Genomic DNA, 24490 nt, shown 5'->3' with positions numbered 1-24490 from the left:
ATGTAATATGGGGTCTAACAGTATCTAGACCACAAGTTGCTCCAATAATGAAATGAAGTACTGTAGCGGTTGAATAGTGTTCCCCTCAAATTCCATGCCCACACGGAGCCTCAGGATGTGCCCTTATTTGGAAGTAGGGTGTTTGCAGATGTAATTAGTTAAGATGAGGTCATATCTGAATAGGGTGGGCACTAACCCAGTGCCTGGTGTCCTTATAAGGAGAGGAGAGGACATACAAAGGTATGCCCAGGAAATAAGGTCATGTGAAGATAAAGGCAGAGATTGGAATGATGCATCTGCAAAGAATGCCAAAGCTTGACGGGAGCCACTGGAAGCTAGGAAGAGGGAAGGAAGCACTTTTCCCCGGAGCCTTCAGCAGGAGTATGGCCAGGTGACACCTTGATCTCAAGACTTCTAGCCTCCAGAATTGAGAGAATTGGAAGTACAGTGTGTGTTGTTTTAAGCCACCCAGTTTGTAGTAGTTTGTTTTGGCAGCCCCAGAAAACAAATAACAACACCTGCATAAAGCTCTTGGTGCGTAGCTAGGACATGCTGCTGTTCTTCTTTTCCTCCCCTTCTCTTACTCCTAAACGCACACACAGCTCAAGGGGTACCTGCACGCAGAGAAGTGATGCTGAAAGTAAAACCAAAACTTCCCAGTAGGTTGGGCTTTAGTCAGTTCCTTAGAATCAGTTTCGGTTTGAATTGTCCTCAAGTTTCAAGGAAGCCTGAGCTGGATGGAGATGACATTTTTTCTTCTCCTGCTTAATGTACCTTATCCCCACATTTTTCTGTTATCCATCCTCGTATGTCCCTCTGCCAGCTAGAAGGAACCCTGGGTGGAAGCTACTGCTTGTTGCAGTGGTCTAGGCAGCAACCTATGCGTTTTTGTTTTTGTTTTATTTTGTTTTGGCTGTTTATTTAGTTGACTTCTATGAGGGAATCTGACAAAGAGCAACTGTTTGTTGTTTTATTTTCTTTCGTGTCTTTGCCTGAGGAGCTGTGCCAAGTCCTGACGTGAGTATCGAGTGGGCTGAGATTTTTCTTGTACTTTGAGTCGGTTTTGTAGACTATGATGAGGCTGCCACAGCCAGGTGAGTATGGGCACACTTTCTCTAAATACTATTGGAGGTGAGAGAAACTGCCTCAGAAATTGTGCTCAGGTGCACAAACAAGCAAATTTCTTCCTGTCCTCAAAATAGTAGGATTTCTCTTGCTTGTCCCTATGTTTATTATTCTTGTTGAGCAGTTTTATGAGGTGAGTTTTTTTTTTTTTTTGCACAAAATAAATGTGCACTGAAAAAAACCTAACTGTTCCTGAGATTGTCTCTCAGCTTAGAATTTTGAAGAGTTAATGGAACTTAAAATTTTGGTTTTTTTGCATCTAACATCTGTTTGTGATTATCCCTTTGGCAGGCTGTCAACATTCCAGGCTAGCCTGTGTTTACAAGCTATGTTCTAGGAGTAAGCTTTTTAAAAATTAAAAATTAAAAAACTCTAATTGCACTAACTTATGAGATAGGCAACCATTATTTAATGAAAGCATGATTTGGACCTGCTAAAGGGCTTATTATTCTGCATAAAATGATGAAAGAAATGTTAGCAAAATGAAAGAAAGCTGCAACCATCGCTATTGGTCACTACTCAGGTGCATATAATAGAAAAGAGATAACAATTCATGTGAGAAAGGATTGAAGTGAGGAGGTCAGGCTTGAATTAAATTACCTACAAATAAGATCTTCTAACCCTGAAATTCTGTGGTTCTATGGAAGAGAGTCATAGACATAAATTGACAAAATGCGCAGTAAAATACTTAGTGTGAGCAGTAAGTACTCAGACAGTTGTTTCAGTGGTCAGATGCTGATTGACCTGGATAGTTCTTTAAGCCCAAGATTCTATGAATAGATGAACCATATCTCTTGCCACTTGGAATTGGTCTATTTGCCTTCATTACCTGAACTCTCATTATCAATAGAATCTTCCCTGGTTACTCTCCAAGGCATCTTCTCCCAAGATTTCTCCTGTCTGTGTGCCTTTCCATTAAACTGGAGCTCCTTGTAGGCAAGGACCACATCTTTTAGGTTCTTTGAATCCCAAGTGCCTATCACAGTGCCTCACAATGTGCATAGTTGCTCGTTCAGTGCTTGTTGAGTTGTTGAATTAATTGATTTGATGAAATGGCAGGTGAATCCCCAGTTGTGGGAGGTTTGCCTAATATTACAGGGGGCCGTGGGGTTGATGTGAGAAGAAGGAGGTGTAAATGTCCTCTGGGACAGTAGGTAGGGGTCATGCTTCTGAGTTGACTTGCTTTAAGATGCATTAGACAGTGATCCATAGAGTGTTGTATGTCATTTTTACTCCACATGGCAATGTCCAAATACAGCACATGCCTTAACTGTGGCACATTTGGGTTACCCTGTAGTGAGGCAGCTGCAGCCTGTTTTCCTTATGTCTCACCCTGCTCCATTACAGTGGGGCTCCCTCAAGTTTTATTTCCCTAATCTTCAAATGAATTCACAGAATTCCAGGATAGATAAAGGAATCTGAAAGGTTATTCAGGTCAATCATCTGAATGTCCTCCAGCCTTCCTAGTACCCCTCGGGGCTGGTTCCCAGCTCTCACTCTCCTGACCCCTCTATTATCAACCACTTCTGTTGCTCAGTGTTTTCCTCCCTTGGCTCTTAGGACCATTTCTTCTCTGCCTTATTCTCTGGGCTCCTACCCCTACTCTGCTCTCCAAGTCTGGGGGCATTCCTCAGAGTTCAGACCTTTCCTTTCTAATCTCTCTTTTTATACTCTCCCCCTCCTCAGAGAGTTAACTCTTCCCCCAGTGTCAGCTAACACTTCCATACTAGAAATAACTTAGCTTTATCTCTAGTCTTGAATTGTGTCCCAAACTCTAGACCTACATTTTTCTTGTCTTGCATTAGTTAATGACTCAAATCCAACTCATTGTCTTCCCTCTAAAAATCAGCTCTTGATCTTGTATTTCCTCCCCCTCTTCCACCCACCCCAAGGCATCAATTTTGTTTTGATAGTCTAGCCTCAAAACCAGTCAACTTGTTGCTTCTCTTTCTTTCCCATCTGGCTGATCACTTGCCAATCGTTTTGTCAATGGTCATCTCGATCAATTTATAGTTTCTCCTTCCTTTCTCTTTCTTTTTTTTTTTTCTGACCCTAAACAGGGGCTTTACCAAACATCTGGATGAATACCACCTAATGGAGTAGCTGGCCCCCAATTCCACTCTCCCTCATTATATGCTAAAAAACAACCCAAAAAACTCAGATTAAATTGTTGCCACAAAACTGGCCTCTGTACTCCAAAGACGGATTGAAACTTGGAGGCAGAGTTTGGGGAGGATTAGAAAAGAACAGCTTTATTGCTTTGCCAGGCAAAGGGGAGTCATAACAGGCTAATCCCTTAGAGACTGTGAGTCCCTCTTATAGAAAAAAACTGGGTGGAACAGAAAAGGTGATAACAATCAGGGCATTTTACAGGGTGCTGGTACATTGGTACATTTTCCTTAACCTCATGAATCTTTCTGACATCATGGGGGAACTGCAGAGGGTCTGTCCATTCTTCTGAGATTATTGGCCCATTATCTTCTTCCTGGAGCATAGCCTCTGGGTTAAAACTATTGTAAAGAATGTCAGGGAGAAGTTTGGGGGGGTCCTTCGCACAAAAGCAGTAAGGGAGAGAAAGCAAATTACAGGATTTCTTAGAAAGAATCAGCAGTTTTAGCATCAGGGAAGGTAGCTGTTTCCTACTTCTTTAGAATCTTCTTCAAACATCTTTGGTGTTGTCACTCAGTTTCTCACTGTCACTGTCTCCTAGTGGCAGCTCTTCCTGGCATTAATCCCTTAACATTCTTGTTTCAATCTGTATTTCCAGCCAGGTTCATGCCCTGTGTGTTTGCACCTCTGAAACTTTGCTTTCTGGGCCATCTCAGTGCCATCAAGAGTAGCTCCTCTCTGATTCCTACCAGTGCTTGAAAGGCTTATTTCAAATCCCACTCATCTAGGAAGTCTCCCTTCCTCCACTCAGCTTCCATGGTTTTTGCATTTTCATGCAAAATATTTTACACCACTTCTTACTATTTTTCATGTGTATAAACTTTAACCTTCTGACTATGTTTATAATGTCTTTAAGGGCACGAATCCTTTCTTAGATGAATCCTTCTATTAATTCTCCACAGTCTAATACAAAGACTTGCAAAAAATGGGAGCTCAGTGTTTATTGACCAAAAAACTTAAGGTGCAATATGAATTTAAGTTAAATTAAGGTAAATTTGAATTTAATTTAAATTGACTAGAATAGCATTTTAAGGCTACAGATAGTCTATCTATGCCTCAGATGGTTTAGGGATTGAATAATTACACTAAAAGTTTACTGATCCCCCTCTAAAAACAGAGCCACTGTTGCTAAGATTCCCTAAAAGCGTAAATGCCTGTAGGTAATAAAAGTGTGAATGCAAGCTGTAGGTAAGACAATAGGGTGTGGTAGGGCCTGGGGCAAACTCTGCATTATTTGCCAAAGGCATTCAAACCCAAATTATTTTAAAACATTGCTAATTAAAATTCTTCTTTTAGACATTTGGCTTCAAAAACAGTGATTAATTCAGGTATTTAAAATCAGCTTGGTGTGTGTTTATCTAGGTCTTCATAGATACCCAGGACTGTGCTAGACAGTTGAGGAGGAGAAGTCAAAAGAGTTAAGACTGTTCAGCCAGGAATAAAGTGTTACACAAACATGATCCTTTATGCTGGTTATTATTGCACAAAGAAATTATTTGCTAGGATCCTTGAGACATTTCCATAAAGTATTTATGCCTTGCTTATTCTAGAGACTAGAGAATTCTTGAAAGCACTGGTTCTGCTTGTCTTATTTACCTCTGCATACCAGCGCTTGGCACATAGAAAATAGTAAATGTTTTGAATAAAAGAAATAAAGAAAGAATTAAAACTTCTGTAAATTATTGTAAAATCATAAATTTCATCTATCAGTTCACAAATAGATTTCAGGAGGTAGGTGAAATGGTAAGAAACGGCCTGAAGCAACCAGAAAGTGAACCTGCTGGCACCTACAGTGATTTTTGATCTTCTTGCAAATTTTGCTTGGAAAAGTTTTCCTGCTTACATTTTCTGCTGACAAATTTCTCCTCAGAATTTACAGAAATTTTCTGGATTTTTTTTTGGAAATACAGTATGATTGAATACAATTGATACTAGTCTCTTTTATATAGAAATAAGCCAAATAAGATCTAAACATCTACTAAGCAGAAAGTTAAACATAAACTATTAAATACAGGGTAGAAAAGAAGTACTCTGAGAGGTGCAGCAGTTTTGCAGACATTTACTTAGGAGGCACAGGGGAAGATTCATGAAGGAGGTGACCCTGAGTGAGTCTTAAAGACGAGGTAGACTTTACCTGGTGAGATCTTCATGGGTTAGTGAAAGGAGTGGTCATATTAGGAATCCATGGGAATTTTGGACCAAAGATCATCAGTCACCACCATGAGTAATAATGACAATGAATGTGAAGAACACTTTGCCATTTGCAAAGTATTTTTCACATACCCCTCCCAGTATCACCATGTTTGAAGGGCTATTTATATTTATGGCTCATGGACCACGGGAGCCTGATTTAGACATTCAACAAATATTAATGAGGACCCACCATGTATCAGGGGCTATTTGAGGGACCAGCGACATAGTAAGCAACAAAAACAGAAATTCCTACCCTTGGGGAGCTTAATCTTCACAGGCAGGTAGAGAAACAGAGGAAAAAGAACAGAAGAAGCAGAGAAGCAAAAGCAAAAACAGAAGCAGCAGAAAGAGGAGGAGAAAGAGAAGGAGGATGAGGAAGAGGAGGAGGGAGGAGGAGAAGGAACAGGAAAATGTCCACTGAGGTAGGAACCTTCCACTTGATGGTTTCCATAGACTCAGGAAGCGTTCTCCAGGTCTGCTTCTCCCTAGGTGAGGGAAGTGGCTGACCGACCCAACGTCACATTTCTGGCTACTGGCTCTGCCACAACCTAGGCAGCAAAGGTTATGCAGCACCCCACATTGTTTTGTGTTCCTAATAACAGAGTGCCTAAATTATCAGAAGTTTAGCTTTTTATCTATGTACACATACATATATGTACACATTTATAAGTTGAAGTTCATTAATTATCTCCATGATGTCATTTCCACTCACTTTCTTAAATGCCTTTTAGAGGAAAGGAGTAAAAGACCTTAGCTGGAATAAGTCAAGTCTTATGTATCTTAACTTCATCTTAAACGTTGTGATCGATAGTTACTGATAGGCCAGTAATACTTGTGGTAGTTAGAAATGGAATCACGCTTTAATTCTTAAAAAAGAGAAATGTTCATGGTTCATCAAAAATCTTGGTATGTTACACACTTGAGTGTTAGCTAACATGGGGAAACCAAATGGTTGAGACTGGTTGTTTAGGGCCACTAGTTGCATAGATGGTACACGGAAGGGACCTTGGAAATCACCTAGTTCACCCCTCTTTTTGCAGAGCCGAGAGTGAGTTCCTAGGGCATTAGTGGACAAAGACTGGAACTCCTGTCTCCTGATAGCTACCTTAGAACTCCTTCTTACCATGCCACCAAGAGAAGCATCTTTTCCAGTGACCTGAGTGAAAGCAGAGATGGGACAGCAATTTGAACAGGACTTTCCACAAATCTAACAAGAATAGCTTTTGCTTCTTCTCACTCTCAAGCCTAATCATTTCCTGACTTAGAAGGCCCTTCTTGACTCCTCCTGGAGCCACTAGAAAATGTTCTATGCCGTTCTGCTCCATTTCAGATCACGACTTGACATCAACACTTACAACATGTTCACAGGCAGAATTACCAAGAATTACCCAGAAATTCATTAAGAATTATCTAGAAATTAAGAAATTCAGCTAAACTGATCATTTGATTAAAAACTTCTTTTCCACCCACATTCCAAAGTATTCATTAGAAGCCAGCTTGCCTGATATAAAGTTAGCGGTAATGAGCAACCTCAACTTCATGGGAAGGCTGGCAAACACAACCATGTACATAAGGGATGTACAATTAAGATGAAAATGAACAGCTGACCAGGTATAGATAGTAAGATATTTATATCCAAAACAAAGGTGAATATTAAAAGGGGAGACTAGAGAGGGAGTGTGGTTGTTTGAACATGTTCATTGTATCATGGAGAAGCAGCAACATGGTGCTCATTTAGCCAAAGGAGTGCCTTACACATGGCCGCTCTGTAAATGATGCATTGAGTTAATTAACTTTGGCAATGCACTCCATAAATTTTCTAAGTAAATTCTTTCAGGCCTTGCCTATCTGAATATTAAGAGTTCATACTTCCCTAACATTAAAGCTTCAAGAACCTGCTTCTTCAGAAAACGTGGTTCTTCTAAGGAAACCAGAGGGCAGGGGTCTTATCCAGATTGTCTAATGTTTTGAGAGAGGTTGGTGTGGGGCTTGAGATACCTGTGTAAACATTCTTCTGGGAGACAACTTTGTAAATAATTTTACTGCTAAAAAGGGATCACTTTCTGCCTCTTGTGGAAACTCTTGCTTCAACATGCACCCTTTGCTTATTAAACAATTCCAGAGATGATGCCTTCCCACTCCATTAGTGGCCCATTCTGTTGTGAGTGGTTCCATTCAATGGAAAGTTCTTATTTGGGGCCAAAATAAACAACCAAGTTAAGGTTTCTGTTTCTCTGATAGGGAGTGGAGTCAACTGGGAGCCAGTACTCCTCAGATTCCTGAATATGATGCTAAGCTCTTGTGCAAGTAAGCACTCTTTCACTTGTCCATTCAGCACACAGTTAAAAGAACCTAATATAGGGCAGTCCATCCTTTATATCTGCAGGATTCCGCAACCCTACATATAGGACCAACTGTACTATCAACTTTACATAAGGCACTTGAGCATCGGCAGATTTTGGTATCTTCAGAGGATCCTGGAACCAATATCCTGCAGATACCAAGGCAGACTGTACAAAGAGCTCTTGTTCTAGCCTAGGAAAACAGAAGTGTAATATATCAACATACCAGTAATGAGTTAAGTGCTTCACTATAGGGGTGAGTAGTAGGTACAATTGAGGCAGAAGCACCCTAAGTTAGTTAGAAAAGAGTTATTCACTTCTGTTGAATGCATGAGAACGTAAGGCTACTTAAGGTACAATACAGTTTTTTAAACTCAAGAAGAAGTTGAGAGAGAGGAAAAATAAGATTAAAAAAATAAGATTAGACATAGAAGATTAGAATTCTCAAAGCACCTGTGAGGCCCTAGTCATGGAAAGTGCATGTATTACTCTGTGACTGAGGCAGAAGGTGGTAGGTCAGGGAAAGTTTTGTGTGCTGCACTAAGAACTTTACCTTGTAAACAGTGGGAGCTGCTAAAGTCTTTTAAGCAGGAGTGACATGGTCAGATTCAATTATTCAGCGTTCAAGAGATTGTTCTGCCTGCTAGATAAGGGGATAGTTCACTCAACAAATACTAATCAAGTGCCTACTTATTGCCAGACACTGTTCTGGGTACTGAAAACATAGTCATAAGCAAATAGATGAAGATCCCTGCACTTTTAGTGATTATATTCTAATGGAAGATGGCAGGTAATAATACAATAAACAGGTAGGTTACATAGCATGTTAGATGGTAATGAAAGCTTTGGAAAAGAGAGACAGAAAATGGAAACTGGGAATGCTGGATGAGTGGTGCTATTGCAATTTTCCATAAGGTCATCTCATCAAAAAGAGTAAAGTGTCCAGGCATAGGGACGGGCACATTAGCAGCAAGGTCCATCCTTGAATGGATGGATCTGGGGAAGAAGCCAGATCCTGGAAGCAGGCTTAGGGCCATTTGGGCAGGGAATTCCAGCATCCCAAGGACCCAGATTGTGGGGATGGTGGAGAGAGATCACGGGCTCCAGATGACACCTCTCAGTCCTGCGAACACTTCACACTGCATGAAAGGCATGAGCACAGTGGGATCCTCTAAAGCACAGGAGAGCTCAGGACAGAGGCCCCTCTTACTCTCAGTGAAATACTGAGCCATCAAAAGGTTTTAAGAAGACATGGTTTGACTTATATTTTTAAAGAATTGCTCTGGCTCCTGTGTTGAGAATCAACTGTAGTAAGGCAAGGTTACAATCACCATGACAGGTGATAATGTCTCAAGTTGATATGAAAGCAGTGAGAAGTGGTCAGATTCTGGATATGTTTCAAAGAAAGGCCTACAGGATTTGTTAATGAACCAGATGCAGGTGAGAGAAAACAGGAGTCAAGGATGACACCAAGGTTTGTGTCCTCCACTTTGATAAGAGGAGGATGGAGTAGAAAGAAGCAAGACTAGAAGGTAAAAATGGCAGTGAGGAGGCTCTGCTATGGTATAATGAGAAATGGTGGGAAGCTGCATTAAGGTGATGGCAGTGGAGTGGTGGAAGGAAGAGGCATAATCCAAGAAGTATCCAGGAAGTAGAATTAACAGGTGTGGGGGAATGGACTGGATGTTCAAGATGAGAGATGAGTAGGTTTAAGATGACCCCCAAGATTCTGCCTTGAAGCAGAAGTTATTATTGTTGGCACTATAGGAAAATGGGACACAAAGAGTTTTCATAACTGTCCAAGGTGTTAGAGGCTAATAATTTATAGACCCAGGATTTGAACACAGATGCATCTGACTTTAGAACCTGTGCTCTTAACTGTTGCATGGGACACATTATCCCTAGAAGAAAGAAGGTTGCTTGTTGGAAAGTACCTTTATGAAAGTGTCTGTCTCTCAACTGACTCAAGGAGGCAGTGTGCAAGGAAAGTCCCCTTGGATGGGCAAGGAAGAAAGGGAAGTTAAAAGCAGTGGTGAGTGAACTAGGAGTCTTTTCTGTTGCCAGACCACATGTTACATGCTATCCTTTTGTATTCTAGAATTTAAAATGCTGGGCAAGGCTGCAGGTGCAGCTTAAGATGTTATCTTTTTTATACATATTTTTATTTTCAACAAGGAAGAGGGTTTTCAAGTCTAGCTAAGTTGTGTCTAGAGCATTGCCCAGTGGAAAGCACTTGATTCTCTTCCCAGTTGTTACCTGCTGTAATATCTCCCTCCCTAAACTAAGAATACAGCCCACCTCAATTCCCTTCTAGCTGCTGCCCCATTTCTCCTGTAGCACTCTTCCCTGAGTTGCCTATATTCTGTTGTCTCCACATCCTTACCTCCTATTGTCCCTCGAATCCACACAGGCTTTCATCTGCACCAAACCCACTGGTACCATGCTTATCAAGGTAATCCATGACCTTCATACTGCTAAATTTAGCTCTCAGGAGCTGGCTCAACTGATCACTTTCTCCTTCTAGTACTATGTTTTAAACTCTAGGTTTTATTATTGTTTAGGTACGGTGAGGCCAACAGATCAGGAGGTGAGTGCCATTGAAAAAATAATTTGTTATACTCATAGATTCCAAGAGAAAAGGGCATGCCACTCCAAAGGGAGCCACACAGGTAAATATCAGGGTCACACAGGAGGCATTGGGAGAAGATGGGGAAGTAGCTAGGAGCCTTTACTGTGGCTTCCACAGGAACGAATGGGGCTAGTTTGAATAATTTCAGCAGACTCTGGGGGGATAGGAGCTGTCCCTTATTGTCTAGTATCTAGCCCTGGGGTGATTAGGGCAAATAGATAGTGGCCCAGAGTGTGAGAGCTTAATAAGGAGGTGATTGAAGATAGGGCTTTGGAGTGGTTGATTTGCATATGAAAGGCGCACTTGAGGGTGAGTTGTTTACTATTTCTAGGAATTGGGTAATCTTGAGGGGGCAGTCCCTCCACAGTCAACAAGGCTCCAGAAGTCAAATGAGAATACAGAAAATAAAAGAGATGATTCATTTGCCTTTGTACCCAGCCTCTCAGTTTTCTTTGCTAGTACCCTCCCTCTCAAAGATCCATAAATGTTGGAATGACCCACATCTCAGTCCTTTTGACACTTTCTCTTCCTTATCTCTCTTTAGATGACATCGTGCAGCACCATGGCATTAGTAACACTTATACGTTGATGATTCCCAAATTTATATTTCTGCCCCAAACTCTGGACTACCAGTTATCCAGCTGCATACTAAACATCTTCAATGTGGATACCTAATAGGCATCTCAAACCAAACACATTCCAAATACAAATCTTGATTTCTGCTCCCTAATCTGCTTCACTCTTAGTCTTCTCCATTTTAATAAATAGTATCTCCATTGCCCTAGAGACTCAAGCCCCAAACCTAGAAATTTTTCTAGATTTCTTTACTTTTGTCAAACTACCCTTCCAACCTGTCAACAATTCCTGTGAAATCTCTGAAAATATAGAAGTCTTAAATAAATGGAAAGACACACTGCATTCATGGATTGAAAGACTTCATATTATTAAGATGGCTATATTCTCCAGTGGACCTACAGATTCAGTGCAATCCCTATCAAAACTCCAGCTGCTTTTTTTGGGTGTGAAAATGGACAAGCTGATCCTAAAATTCACATGGAAATGCAAGGGAATAAGAATAGCCACACACCAAAAACACAAAACAAAACAAAACAAAAAACCCCCACAAAACTTGAAAAAGAAGAACAAGTTGGAAGATTCACATTTCCCAATTTCAAAACTTACCAAAGTTACTGTAATCAACAGTCTGTGGTACTGACATAGGAAAGATGTATTGTTCAGTGGAAAATTAAGATTCCAGAACTAAGCTCATACATTTAAGTTCAATTGATTTTTGGTGAGGATGCTAAGAGAATTCAATGGACAAGGAATAATCTTTTCAACAAATTGTGCAGCGGCGACTGGATGTCCACATGCAAAAGAATGAATCTGGAGCCGTACCTCACACCATATATAAAAATTAACTCAAACTAGATCAAATACCTAAATACAAGAACTAAAGCTATAAAATTCTCTGAAGAAAACATAGATGTAAATCTTTGTGACCTTGGATTAGGCAATGATTTCTTAGTGATGACACCTAAAGCATAAGCAATTAAAAGAGAAAATAGACAAATTGGCCTTCATCAGAATTAATTTATGCTTTAAAATTAAATTAAAACATTTGTGCTTCAAAGAACACTATCAAGAAACTGCAAAAACAATCACAGGGTGGGAGAAAGTAATTGCAAATCGTACATTTGATAAACAGTTTGGCAGTTTCTCAAAAAGTAAAACAGAGTTACCATTTAATGAAGCAGTTCCACTTCTATGTATATACCCAAGAGATTCAAAAATATATCTACACAAAAACTGGTACCTGAGTGTCATAGTAGCATTATTTGTAATAGCCAACAAGTGGAAACAACTCAAATGTCCATCAATTGCTGAATGGATAAACAAGATGTGGTGTATTCATACATGGAATATTATTCAGTCATAAAAAGGAATATACTACTGATAATGTTTTACAGTACAGATCAATCTTGAAAATAATATGCTCACTGAAAGAAGCTAGACACAAAAGACCACATATTGTATAATTCCATTTATATGAAACATCCAGAATAAGTAAATTATAGAGATAGAAAGGAGATTTGTGATTGCCTGGGGCTGGGGGAAGAGGAAGAGGAATTGGGGAGTTTCTGCTAGTGAGTATTGGGTTACTTTTTGGAATAATGGAAATGATCCAAAATTAGGTACTGGTGTGGGTTGCATAATTCTGTGAATATACTGAAAACCACTGAATTGTACCATTGAATCATCTGTGTCTTAAATATATCTATGTGCACACACCCACAGTCCTCTATTGTACGTCAATCATACTCCGATAAAGCTGTTATGAATTTAATACATTTAAAGGACCAAGAAAAAATGTTTAAAAATAAAAAACCATCAACAGACCACTTCTTACCTCCACCAGCCCCACCATTCTAACCCAAACTATCATCTCTGCAAAAACATTCCTTACTATCACTCTGCTTCTAATCTTGCTCATCCCATTCTCCTTCACAACAGTGGTCTATTGTCTACACCAAAACTGAGTCCTCTTTTAAAAATGTAAAATGAGATCATGCCATTCTCCTGATCCAAATCCTCCACTGACTTTCCACTATACACAGAGCAATTCTGCTTTTATCTGATTTAGATGTATGGCTCCAATTGATTTCCCCTTGGAGAAATGATTCTATGGCTGATAAAATTTTGAAAGCCTGTTTGAAGGAAAAAAAGCTGACAGTGGTATACCCTGTCCCTTTTGCCTTCAACCTCTAGAAGTCCCTGGGTGGAAAAGTTGAGCAAAGGTGGAAGCACAGGAGTTGAAACAGGACCAAGGTTTGGCAGCTACTCAGTGGAGCCAGTTCTCTGCTCTCCCTGTCTACACCTCTTAATGACAAATAGTTCAAGTAACGGGTACATTCAATCATAGCCCTGCAAAGAGCTTGACTGCTTTACCTGCTCAGTCAACTCCCAAGTTTTTGCTGAGACTCTAACTCTGTTCTATTGAACACTATCTAGTGTCTGACTCCCAGAGTTCCAGTGCAGCTGGAAAAGGTGATGTGTATTCTTCATTTGACAAACAAGATTGGTTTTCAAGGGCCTACTACTGAAACTATGGAAGGCTTCATGGGAGAGACAAAGAGGTGCAGATAACCACCAGCATGGGTAACTATGAGGACTGGTTCATATTTAGAAACAGTTGTTAGAGAAGGAAGAAGTGCTTCTAATTTGGATCGAGAGAGGGCCTCGCTTCTTCTTACCCTATCTCCTCTCTTCTCTGAGTGATCAACCCTTCTCGACTCCATCACGGTCCACTGCCTCCCCAAAAGATTTGTTTACGAGTCATTTTCTTGTTTTCAAGAGTGAGCAAATGACCAAATCATGAGACCCAGCAAACTGCAGGTGGCTCTGAGACTTTCAATTGTCTGTTTCAGATCCAGTACAGAACATGTTCCTCCTCCTGCTAATTCTGAGCCTGGAAATGCAGCTTCATCAGACAGCAGGTAAGAAAGGACAAAGGGAGGGGACTGAGAAAGAGGAACAGGTAATGACCTTCAGCTGAAACCAAGGACGAGACTGTGGTCCTCAGGCTGAAGGCTTTCTGTGAGAGGCAGTGTGATTTCTGGTTAAGCACAGCCAAAAGAATGGTGCCCATGGTGGCTTTTGTATATCCGTGTCCTTGTCTTACAGAAACAGGGACTGAGAATATTGGCCCATCTATCCCCACTGTCCAATAATGGTAGTGACAAGAAGTCAGGACCACTCAGACCGTGCACCTCTGAACTGACACAAGAGGGCATGGGTGGAGTGTCCTGAAAGGTGAGATGCCACACAGCTGTCCCCTTCTCTTCTGGCAGGGACAGTGAGGAGACAAAGGTCAGGGGGACACCTTCTCTTTTAAAAAGCAACATCAGCATCCTTTGGTCATTCACACATTAATGTGGATTACTTGAATTGGAAAGTCAGAATCTTCTTGTGTCTAAATGAATAATGAACCTTAAGGTTATGCCTTTGGATTTTGAAGAAATATATTCTACTGGAGAATGTAGGGCAGGGAGGAAAGCAATTTCAGGAGTTTTGCTTTTCTGGGGAAAGTAGTTCATAGACCATTCACATGTGCAGTCAGGACCATGAGTGAATTACATTGGGAGAATACCAGTAGGTAAGAGAGGAAGACAGGCAGATACAGGGGATTAGGTCCTCTATGATAGCAGCCCTGATTCCATGGGAAGTCATCCAGCATTCCACCTTTGATTGAGAAAGAGTGCCTTCTTTGGCACAGATAACTTTTTGAAAAGCTTTTCCCTCCCTTCCAGGTGGTCCCAATTACTCTCTACCCAGTCATGTTTCTCTCCCTCCCTTGGGCTGCCCAATCTGGACTGGTACTAGAGACATCGACTTGGGGCCATCCATGGAAAACATCCCTATATTCTGCGTACTTCAGCCCTGCCTTTGCAGTGGTAGTTAAAGGAACACTTGATGTGTCCTTTCTACGGGACCCTGCCCAGCTGGGATTTTAGAGACATATGAAATTAACTCTTTCCTTGTACGTTCTGTGGATGCTTTACAGTGTTATCTATAATATAAGTTAAAGTTTGAAGTGAAAAACTATCAGAAAACATTTTCATTTAGTTTTTCAAATATTTATTTTTAAATTGACATGAATTAAAATTTTACTGTTTTTTCATAAAATCATCCATGAGTTTTGACAAATGTGTAGTCACACAGCCACCACCACAGTCAAGGCCCAGACAGTTCTATCACCAAACAAAAAATCCTCCCCCAACTTCTAAGCCCAGGTACCCACTTATCTATTCTCTACCCTATAGCTTTAACTTTTCCAGAATGTCATGTAAATGGGATCATTTATTAAATACTCTTTTTGTCTGGGTTCTTTCCACTTAGCATAATGCACTTGAGATTTATCCATATTGTTGTATGAATCTATAGTTCACTCCTTTTTGCTGTTGAGTAGTGTTCTACTGTATGTTTGTACCACATTTTGTTTATTCATTACCCAGTTGAGGGACTTTTGGGTTGTTTCTTATTTTTGGCAATTACAAACAAAGTTGCTACAAACATTTGTATATAGGTTTTTGTGGAAGCATATGTTTTCATTTCACTTGGGTGAAAACCTAGGAGTGGGATTGCTGAGTCATATGGTAAGTATATATTTAACTTTGTAAGAAACCATGAAACCGTTCATAGTCTGTATACCATTTTTGCATTCCTGCCAGCAAAGTATGAGAGTTCCAATTGCTCCACATCTTTGACAGCACTTGGTATTGACATTGTCATTTTCTCTTTTTAAGTCACTCTAATAGATGTGTAGAAGTATCTCACTGTGGTTGAATTCGCCTTTTCCTTATATCTGGTGATGATAAACATATTTTCACATACCTATTGCCCATCCATATATCTTCTTTGCTGAAGTGCATATCAGATCATTTGGCCATTTTTAACTGGGTTATTTATTTTCTTATGGCTAAGTTTTGAGAGTTCTTTATATAGTCTGGATACAAATTCTTCATCAGCTATGTGTTATGCAAATTTTTTCATCTTTTCCTTCTCTTAGCAGTGTGTTTTGTAGAGCAAAGATTTTAATTTTGATAATATCCAATTTATCAATTTTTTTCTTTTATGGATTGTCATATCTAAGAACTCTTGTGCCTAACCTAAAACTTAAAGATTTTCTTCTAAACATTTTCAGTTGTACATCTTACATTTAGGCTTACAACTCATCTTGAGTTGATTTTTATATAAGGTTAAGTTTTGTTTGTTTATTTGTTTGTTTGCTTGTGGACATCCAGTTGCTCCAGCTCCAGCCCCATTTTTTCACTTGTTGAAAAGACTATCTTTTCTCCATTGGATGGCCTTTGCACCTTTGTCAGAAATCACTTGGCCATATTTGTATGGGTCTATTTCTGGCTTCTCCATTCTGTTCTATTGATCTGTGTGGATAGCTTTTCGCATTAATCACACTCTTTTATTACTGTAGCATTACATTTCATTTTTTTCTTATATTTCCATTTCAAAACCTAAGGACATGTTATAATCCAGACGCACTTAAGGGAAAATATTTATTTTTGTATTTTGTCATGTCTTGGAAGAAAAAGTAACCCCAATCTTATATCTTTCATTTGTGTTTTTATGTTTTTCTTTTTTTGTCCTCCAGAAATGAATAAAACCCAGGAGGCACATGACCAGGGTGTTGCTTGAGGTCACTCTGGGCCAGGAACCACACCCTGAGTCACTCCACTTAGCCTATAATCAGCCTCCAAATCTACTTCTGCTGACCCCTGAGGTATACACAGCAGAAGAATCTAGTTGGGGAGAGGATTTCTAAGAGATGAGATGTCTCCATGCAGTATTCCTACAAAGAGAAGTGCATGAGTTAGGTGCCCAGAGCAGGCATCTGTCCTGAACCAGGAACTGGAGTTTTCTGAAAACTGTGTCTGTGTAAAGCAGTCCCCTGCCCCTACCCTGGTCCTACCCTCACCTGTCAAGTACTAAGATAGGAAGTCTGAAAACTCTTAAGCTTCTATTGCTAGATGGGGGGAAAAAAGTATAAAATTAGCTTGAGAGAAAGTTATCTCGGGAGGTAATGCAAATAACTTGTTTTGTGTTTCCTGGAGATGTGACGGCTCCAATTGATGCCTTGATTGCAAAAAAAAATGCAAAGTTCCCCAAAGAACTTTGAAAAACGCTCCAACATTACTCAAGCCAGCTATTTTAATCTGTTTAAAGAACCTGCATGTATGAATTTTTCAAGCTTTGGCCAAGTCCTTTACCTTTTAATTTAGTCAAGATGACCAAATGAATGTTTTGTTTGCTTAATTTCTGTCATGGAAAATTTCCAGTTTTCTCCTTTGGTAACATCAGGAAATCAATGCTAGGTTGAAGCTTAATTTAATAACCATGTGACATGAAATAAAAAACAAATGTCTTTTCCTTAGTATAAAGCTGCAAAGTATATCTATTTCATTCATGGATGGAGCATATACATGCCAGTGGATATATGGTCATATCTCTAGAGTTGTTAGAAGTGCAAGCTTTCAAGACACAGAGATATGAATTGGAATTCCAACTCTGTGAGCTCCCACTCTTTGACCTTAGGCAAGTTGTATCACTTCTTTAAGCCTCAGTTTCCCTATTTGTAAAATGGGGGTAATGACCCCTACCTTGCAGAGTTTGGAGAACATCAAATAAGATGATGATGTAAAGTTTAGCCCAGGGTCTGATTCATTGTGTTTAATAAATATTAAGTATTACTCTACTTCCCAGTAACAATCCAAATGCAAACTAGTGTTATCATTCTGCTTATCAAATGTTAATGTGCATGTGAATCACCCCATTTTGTTAGAAAGTAGATTCTGCTTCTCTAGGTCTGGGGCAGGGGATGCAATTCTACCTGCCTTCCAGGAATTGTAGGAATGCTGAATGGAGACGCCACATTTCTCCCAGAGGAAACTGAGGACAACACTCTGAAAGGCAGGATGATAAGATGTTTGCAAGTGCAGGTGTTTTTGATTTGTCTAACAAATGGTTTCTCATTGTTCTGTGCGCATTAGAAGCTCCCAGTGAAATTAAAAAAAAAAAAAAATTGATGTTGACTTCACAAAATAAAGTTCAGTTTTAAAGGATCCAAAGTGGGGCCTAGGCATTGGTGTTTTAAAAGCCTCCCAGGTGATTCCAATGATGGCTAAGATTGAAGCCCTCTGCTTAGTGATTCTAATGTGCAGCCAAGCTTGAAAAAAACCTCTTCACAGAATTGTTTGCAAGAGTGTTTTGATTTCCTCTGTAATTTACAGTGAGAATATTTTAGGATTTCGAAAGTATATTGCATCTCCTAAACTTGTCATTTTATATTGGGTAATCAAGCTTAAAGCTTTGCATAGCTCAGAAGCTTTAATTGGGACAAACTTAGACCAAATAACAACTAATGTTCTCGTTATTCTGAGCTACTCAGATACATGATTCATGTTTGCCAATTTTTCTCTCCTCTTGTGAATGTTAGCTGAAAAATGTCACCTGCCTGAAAGGTAGCGCACTTTTTGCCTCCAGCCCCTCTACACACACACTCTGTACAAGGCAGAGGCAGAGGGGAAAAGCAAGCATAAAGTGGATTTTTGTCAAAGGCCCAGACAGTGAAGAGGGGAGTTCTGCTGTATGCTATGGGGAGTTCCAGAGGAAGTTATAGCCGCTCCCTCTCATGAGAAGAAAGTGTAAGTGTGGTAAATAAATTTGTTAAATAAATTTGATAGGGACTGCACTCAAAGTCTTCTGATTCTTGTTAAATCTCAGACTCAGCAAGTAACCTTCCTCACAAGCCCCATTTCTCTTCCTTGTTTCTTGTTTTATCTTGTGCAATAAAATAAGAGAAGGAAGTACTATGTGGAGAGTAAACGCAGTGTAAATTCTTGAACCTGGCACATAGAAGATGGTTAATATATATTTGATGGGTGAGTAAATAAGTATTACTCTTCAGGCAGGGTGGACTTGGTATCAGGCAGCTCTGTCTTAGTTATAAGGGAACTTAATAACTCAAGTATTTGGAGATGATTCCTGTCATAAAGGAATCTACCTTTAAGAGCATCCTCTTATGGAGACTTGGGGTAAGAGTTATTACAAGTGTTCAGTGGATTCCACTTTGTGGGAAATTTGGAAGCACGACATCTTTTTTCTCCACATCATCCCAGAGTCTTCTATACCTGGCCTAGCAAATGCAGATGTGATTGGAATTGTTTTATACAGAAGCACTCATGTTATAGCCCTGCCCCATCCCCATTCTGCCCGAAAGAATACTGGGCAGATGTGAACTCCTTTCTGCACCACAGGTATCTGTTAGAAAGGCACATTAATGTTCTCATTGTTAAAACAGGAGTTGGAGGCAAGATATAAACTTGTCAGTCATTATCAATAAACCTCAAGCCTATATTACACTATCACATGTGCTGTGTAGTGATTAAGAATGCCAGTTTGTGCAGTTTGGTGCAAGTTGCAGTTTGATGAGAGGAAAATAGAAGTGAACATGGGTAGACTTGTCCTTTTTTTTTCTGCCTCTTCCTCTTTCTGTCATTTATATGTTAAACCCTGAACTGGAATTTAGTATTAGTATGTGCTAGGCACTGGAGATACCAAAAACAAACTCAACCTGGTCATTGCCTTCAAGGACTTGCAAGATGATACGAGGAAAAACTCGAGTCAGAAGAGAATTGCAATGTGAATCATTCAAGCAACTGAAAACCCCCGAACTACTTATACTGTGAATCTGTTGTCCAGGGTGGTCAGAATACCACTTTCCCAAGAATTAAAGCATGATACAAAAGAAAGGAACCAGTGTTTGCTGACCACCTACTACCTGCCAAAACAAGGTGCTTCACATGTGCCATTTTGTCTAGTTTTCACCACAATATTGAGAGGCAGATATTAACCTTGTACCTTTTTGTTTTTTTAACATTTTTTATTGAGTTATAGTCATTTTACAATGTTGTGTCAAATTCCAGTGTAGAGCACGATTTTTCAGTTATACATGTACATACATATATTTATTGTCACATTCTTTTTCACTGTGAGCTACCACAAGATCTTGTATATATTTCCCTGTGCTATACAGTATAATCTTATTTATCTATTCTGCATATGCCTGTCAGTATCTACAAATTTTGAACTCCCAGTCTGTCCCTTCCCACCCCGCTGCCCCTTGTACTTTTACAGATAAAAGAGGCTGAGACTCATAGCAGTTAAATGACATGATCAAGATCAAAGGATTCATAATCCTTTTTTTTTTCTTTTTAATGGAGGTACTGGGGATTGAACCCAGGACCTTGGGCATGCTAAGCATGTGCTCTAACACTGAGCTATACCCACCTGCCCCAGCAAGGGCTCATAATCTTGGTACAGTCAGAATTTGAACCTAGGTTCATCTGTCACTAAATCCCGAGCTCTTTCCATACATACCATGTTTTGTATGAAAATGACTCCTCAAATCGCATATTCTTAGAAACCATCCCCAATGGCTGTTTTGACTGATTAAATGAGTGAATTAATGAAGCAAGCTCTCCTGAAGATAATTTGATCTAATCTTCTGTCACAATTCAGAAGCTTCTTCGAGATCTTGCTCACTTAGTCATAATGATTTTCCATTCATTAACGATGAAAGCAGCGTCACTTTGTACAGTTTCTCACAATTTAATCTTGCACACACTACCTTCATTACTTTTGCTGTGTTCGACTGCTCTGTGTGCTGTTGTTTTTATAGAATTCTTTAACTCAACTAAGCGTTTATCTTTTGAACAAAACAGTATAACCCTGTGGTAAATGGAAACCCAGTATCACTGGTACTGGTAAAGAGAGGGTATGAGTAAAAATAAATGTAGTGAAAGTAAAGTGGTTTTATTAAATTCTACCAGATTATTATTAACATCTGCCTGAGAGCTTCCTGTTTTACTAAAAGGAAAAATAGCCATTGTTAGGGATGTGAGAGGCTAGTTGCAAATTATATGTAATTTGAGGGATTGAAATAGAATTGAAGAGGGTATGAATTTCTCTTTGAATAATCCAACTCCCTTTAGGCCTTGATTCTGCCATATTTAAAATTATTTTGCATAGTTCTAAAGCTATGTGACATTTTGGGGTCACTGTTTCAAAAACTACAGATTTTAAAGTCAGATATCCGACTGGCTCTGAAGTTTGACTTTACTGACTGTATGTCCTGGAGCAAACCTCTTTGACCAAGTTTCCTCAGCTGTAAAACAGTAATGATAATACATATTTTATGATTGCATTTTCAGTATTAAATGATATAGATAAAAAGCCTGTGGCAGTGGCTCACATACAGTAGGTATACCCTAAACATTAGTCCCAATCTTTCTTTCCTTTTGTTGATATAAAAGATGCTTCCACAGTGGGCTTGTATGATGTGGTGGTGGGTAAGGGCACTTGTATTGCTATTGGTTGTAACCGGTGTCCAGGTTCTTGTTCCATACCAGGAAGAATTCAGAGACAAGACTCATAGGTTAAGAAAGTGAAGCAGGGATTTTTAAGGGATGGATAGTACACTCTCAAGGGGAGAGCGGGCAGGCTCAGGTGAGCGGCTGCCCTGAATTTCTTTGGCAAGTTGGTTACATAGAGAGTAAAAATGAGTGGGCAGAATATTCATTGGGGAGGGAAGGATTTGGGGTCATATTCCCTGATTTTTAATCCCAACTCCACCTTCCCAAAGGGAGGAGGCATTTTTGTCCTTATTTCTTCTGGATCAGAAGTGTCATGGTGTCGGTGCTTGTTGGGTACTTCTAGTCTGCAAGGCTGACTTTATTGTGATGAGGGCATGATGAGCAAAAGGTTACATTTAGACACTGGAGAGTCCTGCCTTTCCTCATCTTTCTTTGTAGGCCTCCAGGCCTCTCCACCCCAAAAGGTATGATTGCTTATCAGTCCAAAGTTTCCTGCTTTTTTTCCACTGCCCAGGGACCCCTGGTGCTTATATAATGTATGGTTTCCTGGATTTGGTCTGTGCCCCTCCTTTCTGCCCAATTCCTACCATTTGGTCTATGTCCCTCTTTCTCTGCTCATATCTAGCTATCTGCCTGCTCTAACACTTCGACTCGGCAATACCTGGGTCTGATCCTGGCTGTGCAATCTTGGGCAAGTTGCTTAACCTTTCTGTGCCTCAGTTTCATTTTCTAAAAAGAAAATGGCCCTACTTCACTGGCTTCCTGGGAAGACAAAAGGGATCATGTGTTAGCAGAGGCCTGACACGTAGTAAGAACTCAACAAGTGATAATTGTTATTCCTCACTGGTGAGAGGAGGTAGAATTTGGCAGGGCACGATGTAATTTGATCCATATGAAGAAAATGTGCCTGGATAATAGGTGGCAGGAGGGCAGTCAGCCACACAGGTGGGGAGTGTTGAGAGGAGAGAACTACCTCAGAGCAGCGGATCAAAAATTCCAGTCTTGGCCAGAACAGATTGGACAAATGAGAAAAAGGAACCTCCACAAATGCCGAGATACTGACAGGTATCTCCTGAGAAGCAGGGTGGGATGGGTCTCCTTTGCTCCCATGCTATGCAGAACTGAAATGTGAAGGCAAACAATGGGAGAATGTCTTATTTTCTTTTCAGCTTTATTCACAGTGACAGTCCCAAAGGAAATGTACACCGTAGACTACGGCAGCAACGTGACCTTGGAGTGTGATTTTGACACTGGAGGTGACATGGAACTTAGAGATTTAAAAGCCAGTTTGCAAAAGGTGGAAAATGATACAACTTTGCTCAGTGAAAGAGCCACTTTGCTGGAGGAGCAGCTGCCTCTGGGGAAGGCCTTGTTCCACATCCCCCGAGTTCAAGTGAGGGATGCAGGGCAGTATCTCTGTCTGATCATCTATGGGATCGCCTGGGACTACAAGTACCTGACTCTGAAAGTCAAAGGTGAGTAGTTTCAGGCACTGGAATCCATGGAGGCATCCCTCCGACACAGGCCCTGCATTAGCTGCAAGTAACAGGAGCACACTAAAGGTAGCTAAGGCAAAACTGGAAGAACGCCTAAGGCTACCTCAGAGAAAACAAAAGCACCTGCTCAGAAATATTTCTTGACATCTGAGTATAAAGCAGCAGGGGTGAGGGTAAACAGAGGTGGAAGGAATAAAATTGGTCTAGAGGAAGCCAGGAAGATAAGTCCCTGAAAAGTGGGAGGGGACCAAAGATTCACAGTTCTCCCAAGGAACAACACTGACTTGATGATTAAGCTACTCTTTAGAAGTCCAGAGTTTTTAAAACCATGCTTTGCCATCCATTAACAGATTAAAATATCAATTTTGTGAGTAGCAACCAGGTGGGTTTTTTTTTAATCAATAAAATGAACAGCTTGATGAAATAGAACATATCAGAGAGCGGCAGAGTGTTGTTTCATGAAACTCAAATTATTTCAGAAGTGTGTGTGCATCTTGCCTTATGGTGTAAAAATTTTTTTCTCACTGTGAGACAATCTAAAATGTTTGGAAAATACTACTCTAATCTGAGCCTCATCTATTGCACATGAAACAGTCAAAGCCCCAAGAAATAAAACAGGTGGCCTGAGGGAGCCAGTTAAACCAACAGCTATCCCCATTTCTCTGGGTTCAGGGCTCACCTCTCCACCACAGCATGAGCCAAGAACCCAAATCTGAAGGGAGTCTTTAAGTTCTTATTTGTTCTGGGAAAGGTCATTTTGGGAAAGGCATATGACAATTATCAAAGAATAGATTTGGCTCTGTTCATTGGCTTGTGTTTTTCAGCCTTCATTGACTGTTCTGAGTTAAACTGTGCCAGTTTTTCTCTGTCCTCTCCCCACCCTACCCACTAGGTCTCAGGGCTCTGTTCTTTGTTCTGGAGGGTCTGTGGATTTTGGTTCCTAAAGACCACTGGTCTTGACAGCAATGGTGTGACTTTATGATCTGGTATAAAGAAGAAGAAACGAGTAATTAGACACGAGGATAAATGTTTTCACCTGTGACCTTGGGCTGGTTATTTCACCTTTCATAATCTCACATTTTTCTTACTTGTAGGATAGCAATAGTATTATCTACCAAATAGGACTTTTGTAAAAGTTAAAAGAAATAATGAACATAAATAACCGAGCATGGTGCCTGGCACTTGGTGTGTCCAGAGGTTTGGTTCAAAGACCCTCAGTTACTGCAGGGACAGTGACCTCTCACACCTCAACTCATAATAGTCATCAGAAAAGCCCTTAGCCTGGATGTAACTGCCTTCTATCTTTACTGCATTTCCTACATCCAAGCATCAACTGGGAGGAAATCCAGAGCATTGAAGTTAGTCTGAGTTCAACTAATGGAGGAGAGAGTGCTCTACATTCTCAAGATCCCCTAGTGTACTTGGGTATCTGCACCCCTACATCACTGCCCTATGTTTTGCTGATTTCTATTTGAGTGCTGTAATGCATCCAGGGTCTTTGGGCAATCTGGGGCCAGTCCCACTCTTTCTGGCTCAGGGGTGCCCCTCATCCCTAGGAAGGCATTCTGCCTGCTTCCTCACCCTGAC

General features: G+C 40.3%; 1 protein-coding gene across 2 annotated transcripts in view; it reads left to right on the top strand.

The window, feature by feature from the left end:
• PDCD1LG2 (programmed cell death 1 ligand 2) overlaps nt 1–24490 on the top strand; it is an 85024-nt gene that overhangs the window by 27819 nt on the left and 32715 nt on the right. Inside the window, exons 1-3 of one of the 2 annotated variants that reach the window (XM_010993428.3) lie at nt 711–1017; nt 13887–13955; nt 22577–22882. In XM_010993428.3, the coding sequence (XP_010991730.1) occupies nt 13901–13955; nt 22577–22882 (361 nt within the window). In that variant the 5' untranslated portion in view covers nt 711–1017; nt 13887–13900. Of the gene's footprint in view, nt 1–710; nt 1018–13886; nt 13956–22576; nt 22883–24490 lie in introns of those variants that run through there. The other variant, XM_064490234.1, reaches the window with a different exon arrangement.

The sequence above is a fragment of the Camelus dromedarius genome, chromosome 10, assembly GCF_036321535.1.
Source record: "Camelus dromedarius isolate mCamDro1 chromosome 10, mCamDro1.pat, whole genome shotgun sequence".
NCBI classification, from domain to species: Eukaryota; Metazoa; Chordata; class Mammalia; order Artiodactyla; family Camelidae; genus Camelus; species Camelus dromedarius.
Note: the sequence above shows the minus strand (reverse complement) of the source record. Positions and strands in the feature narration are given on the sequence as shown.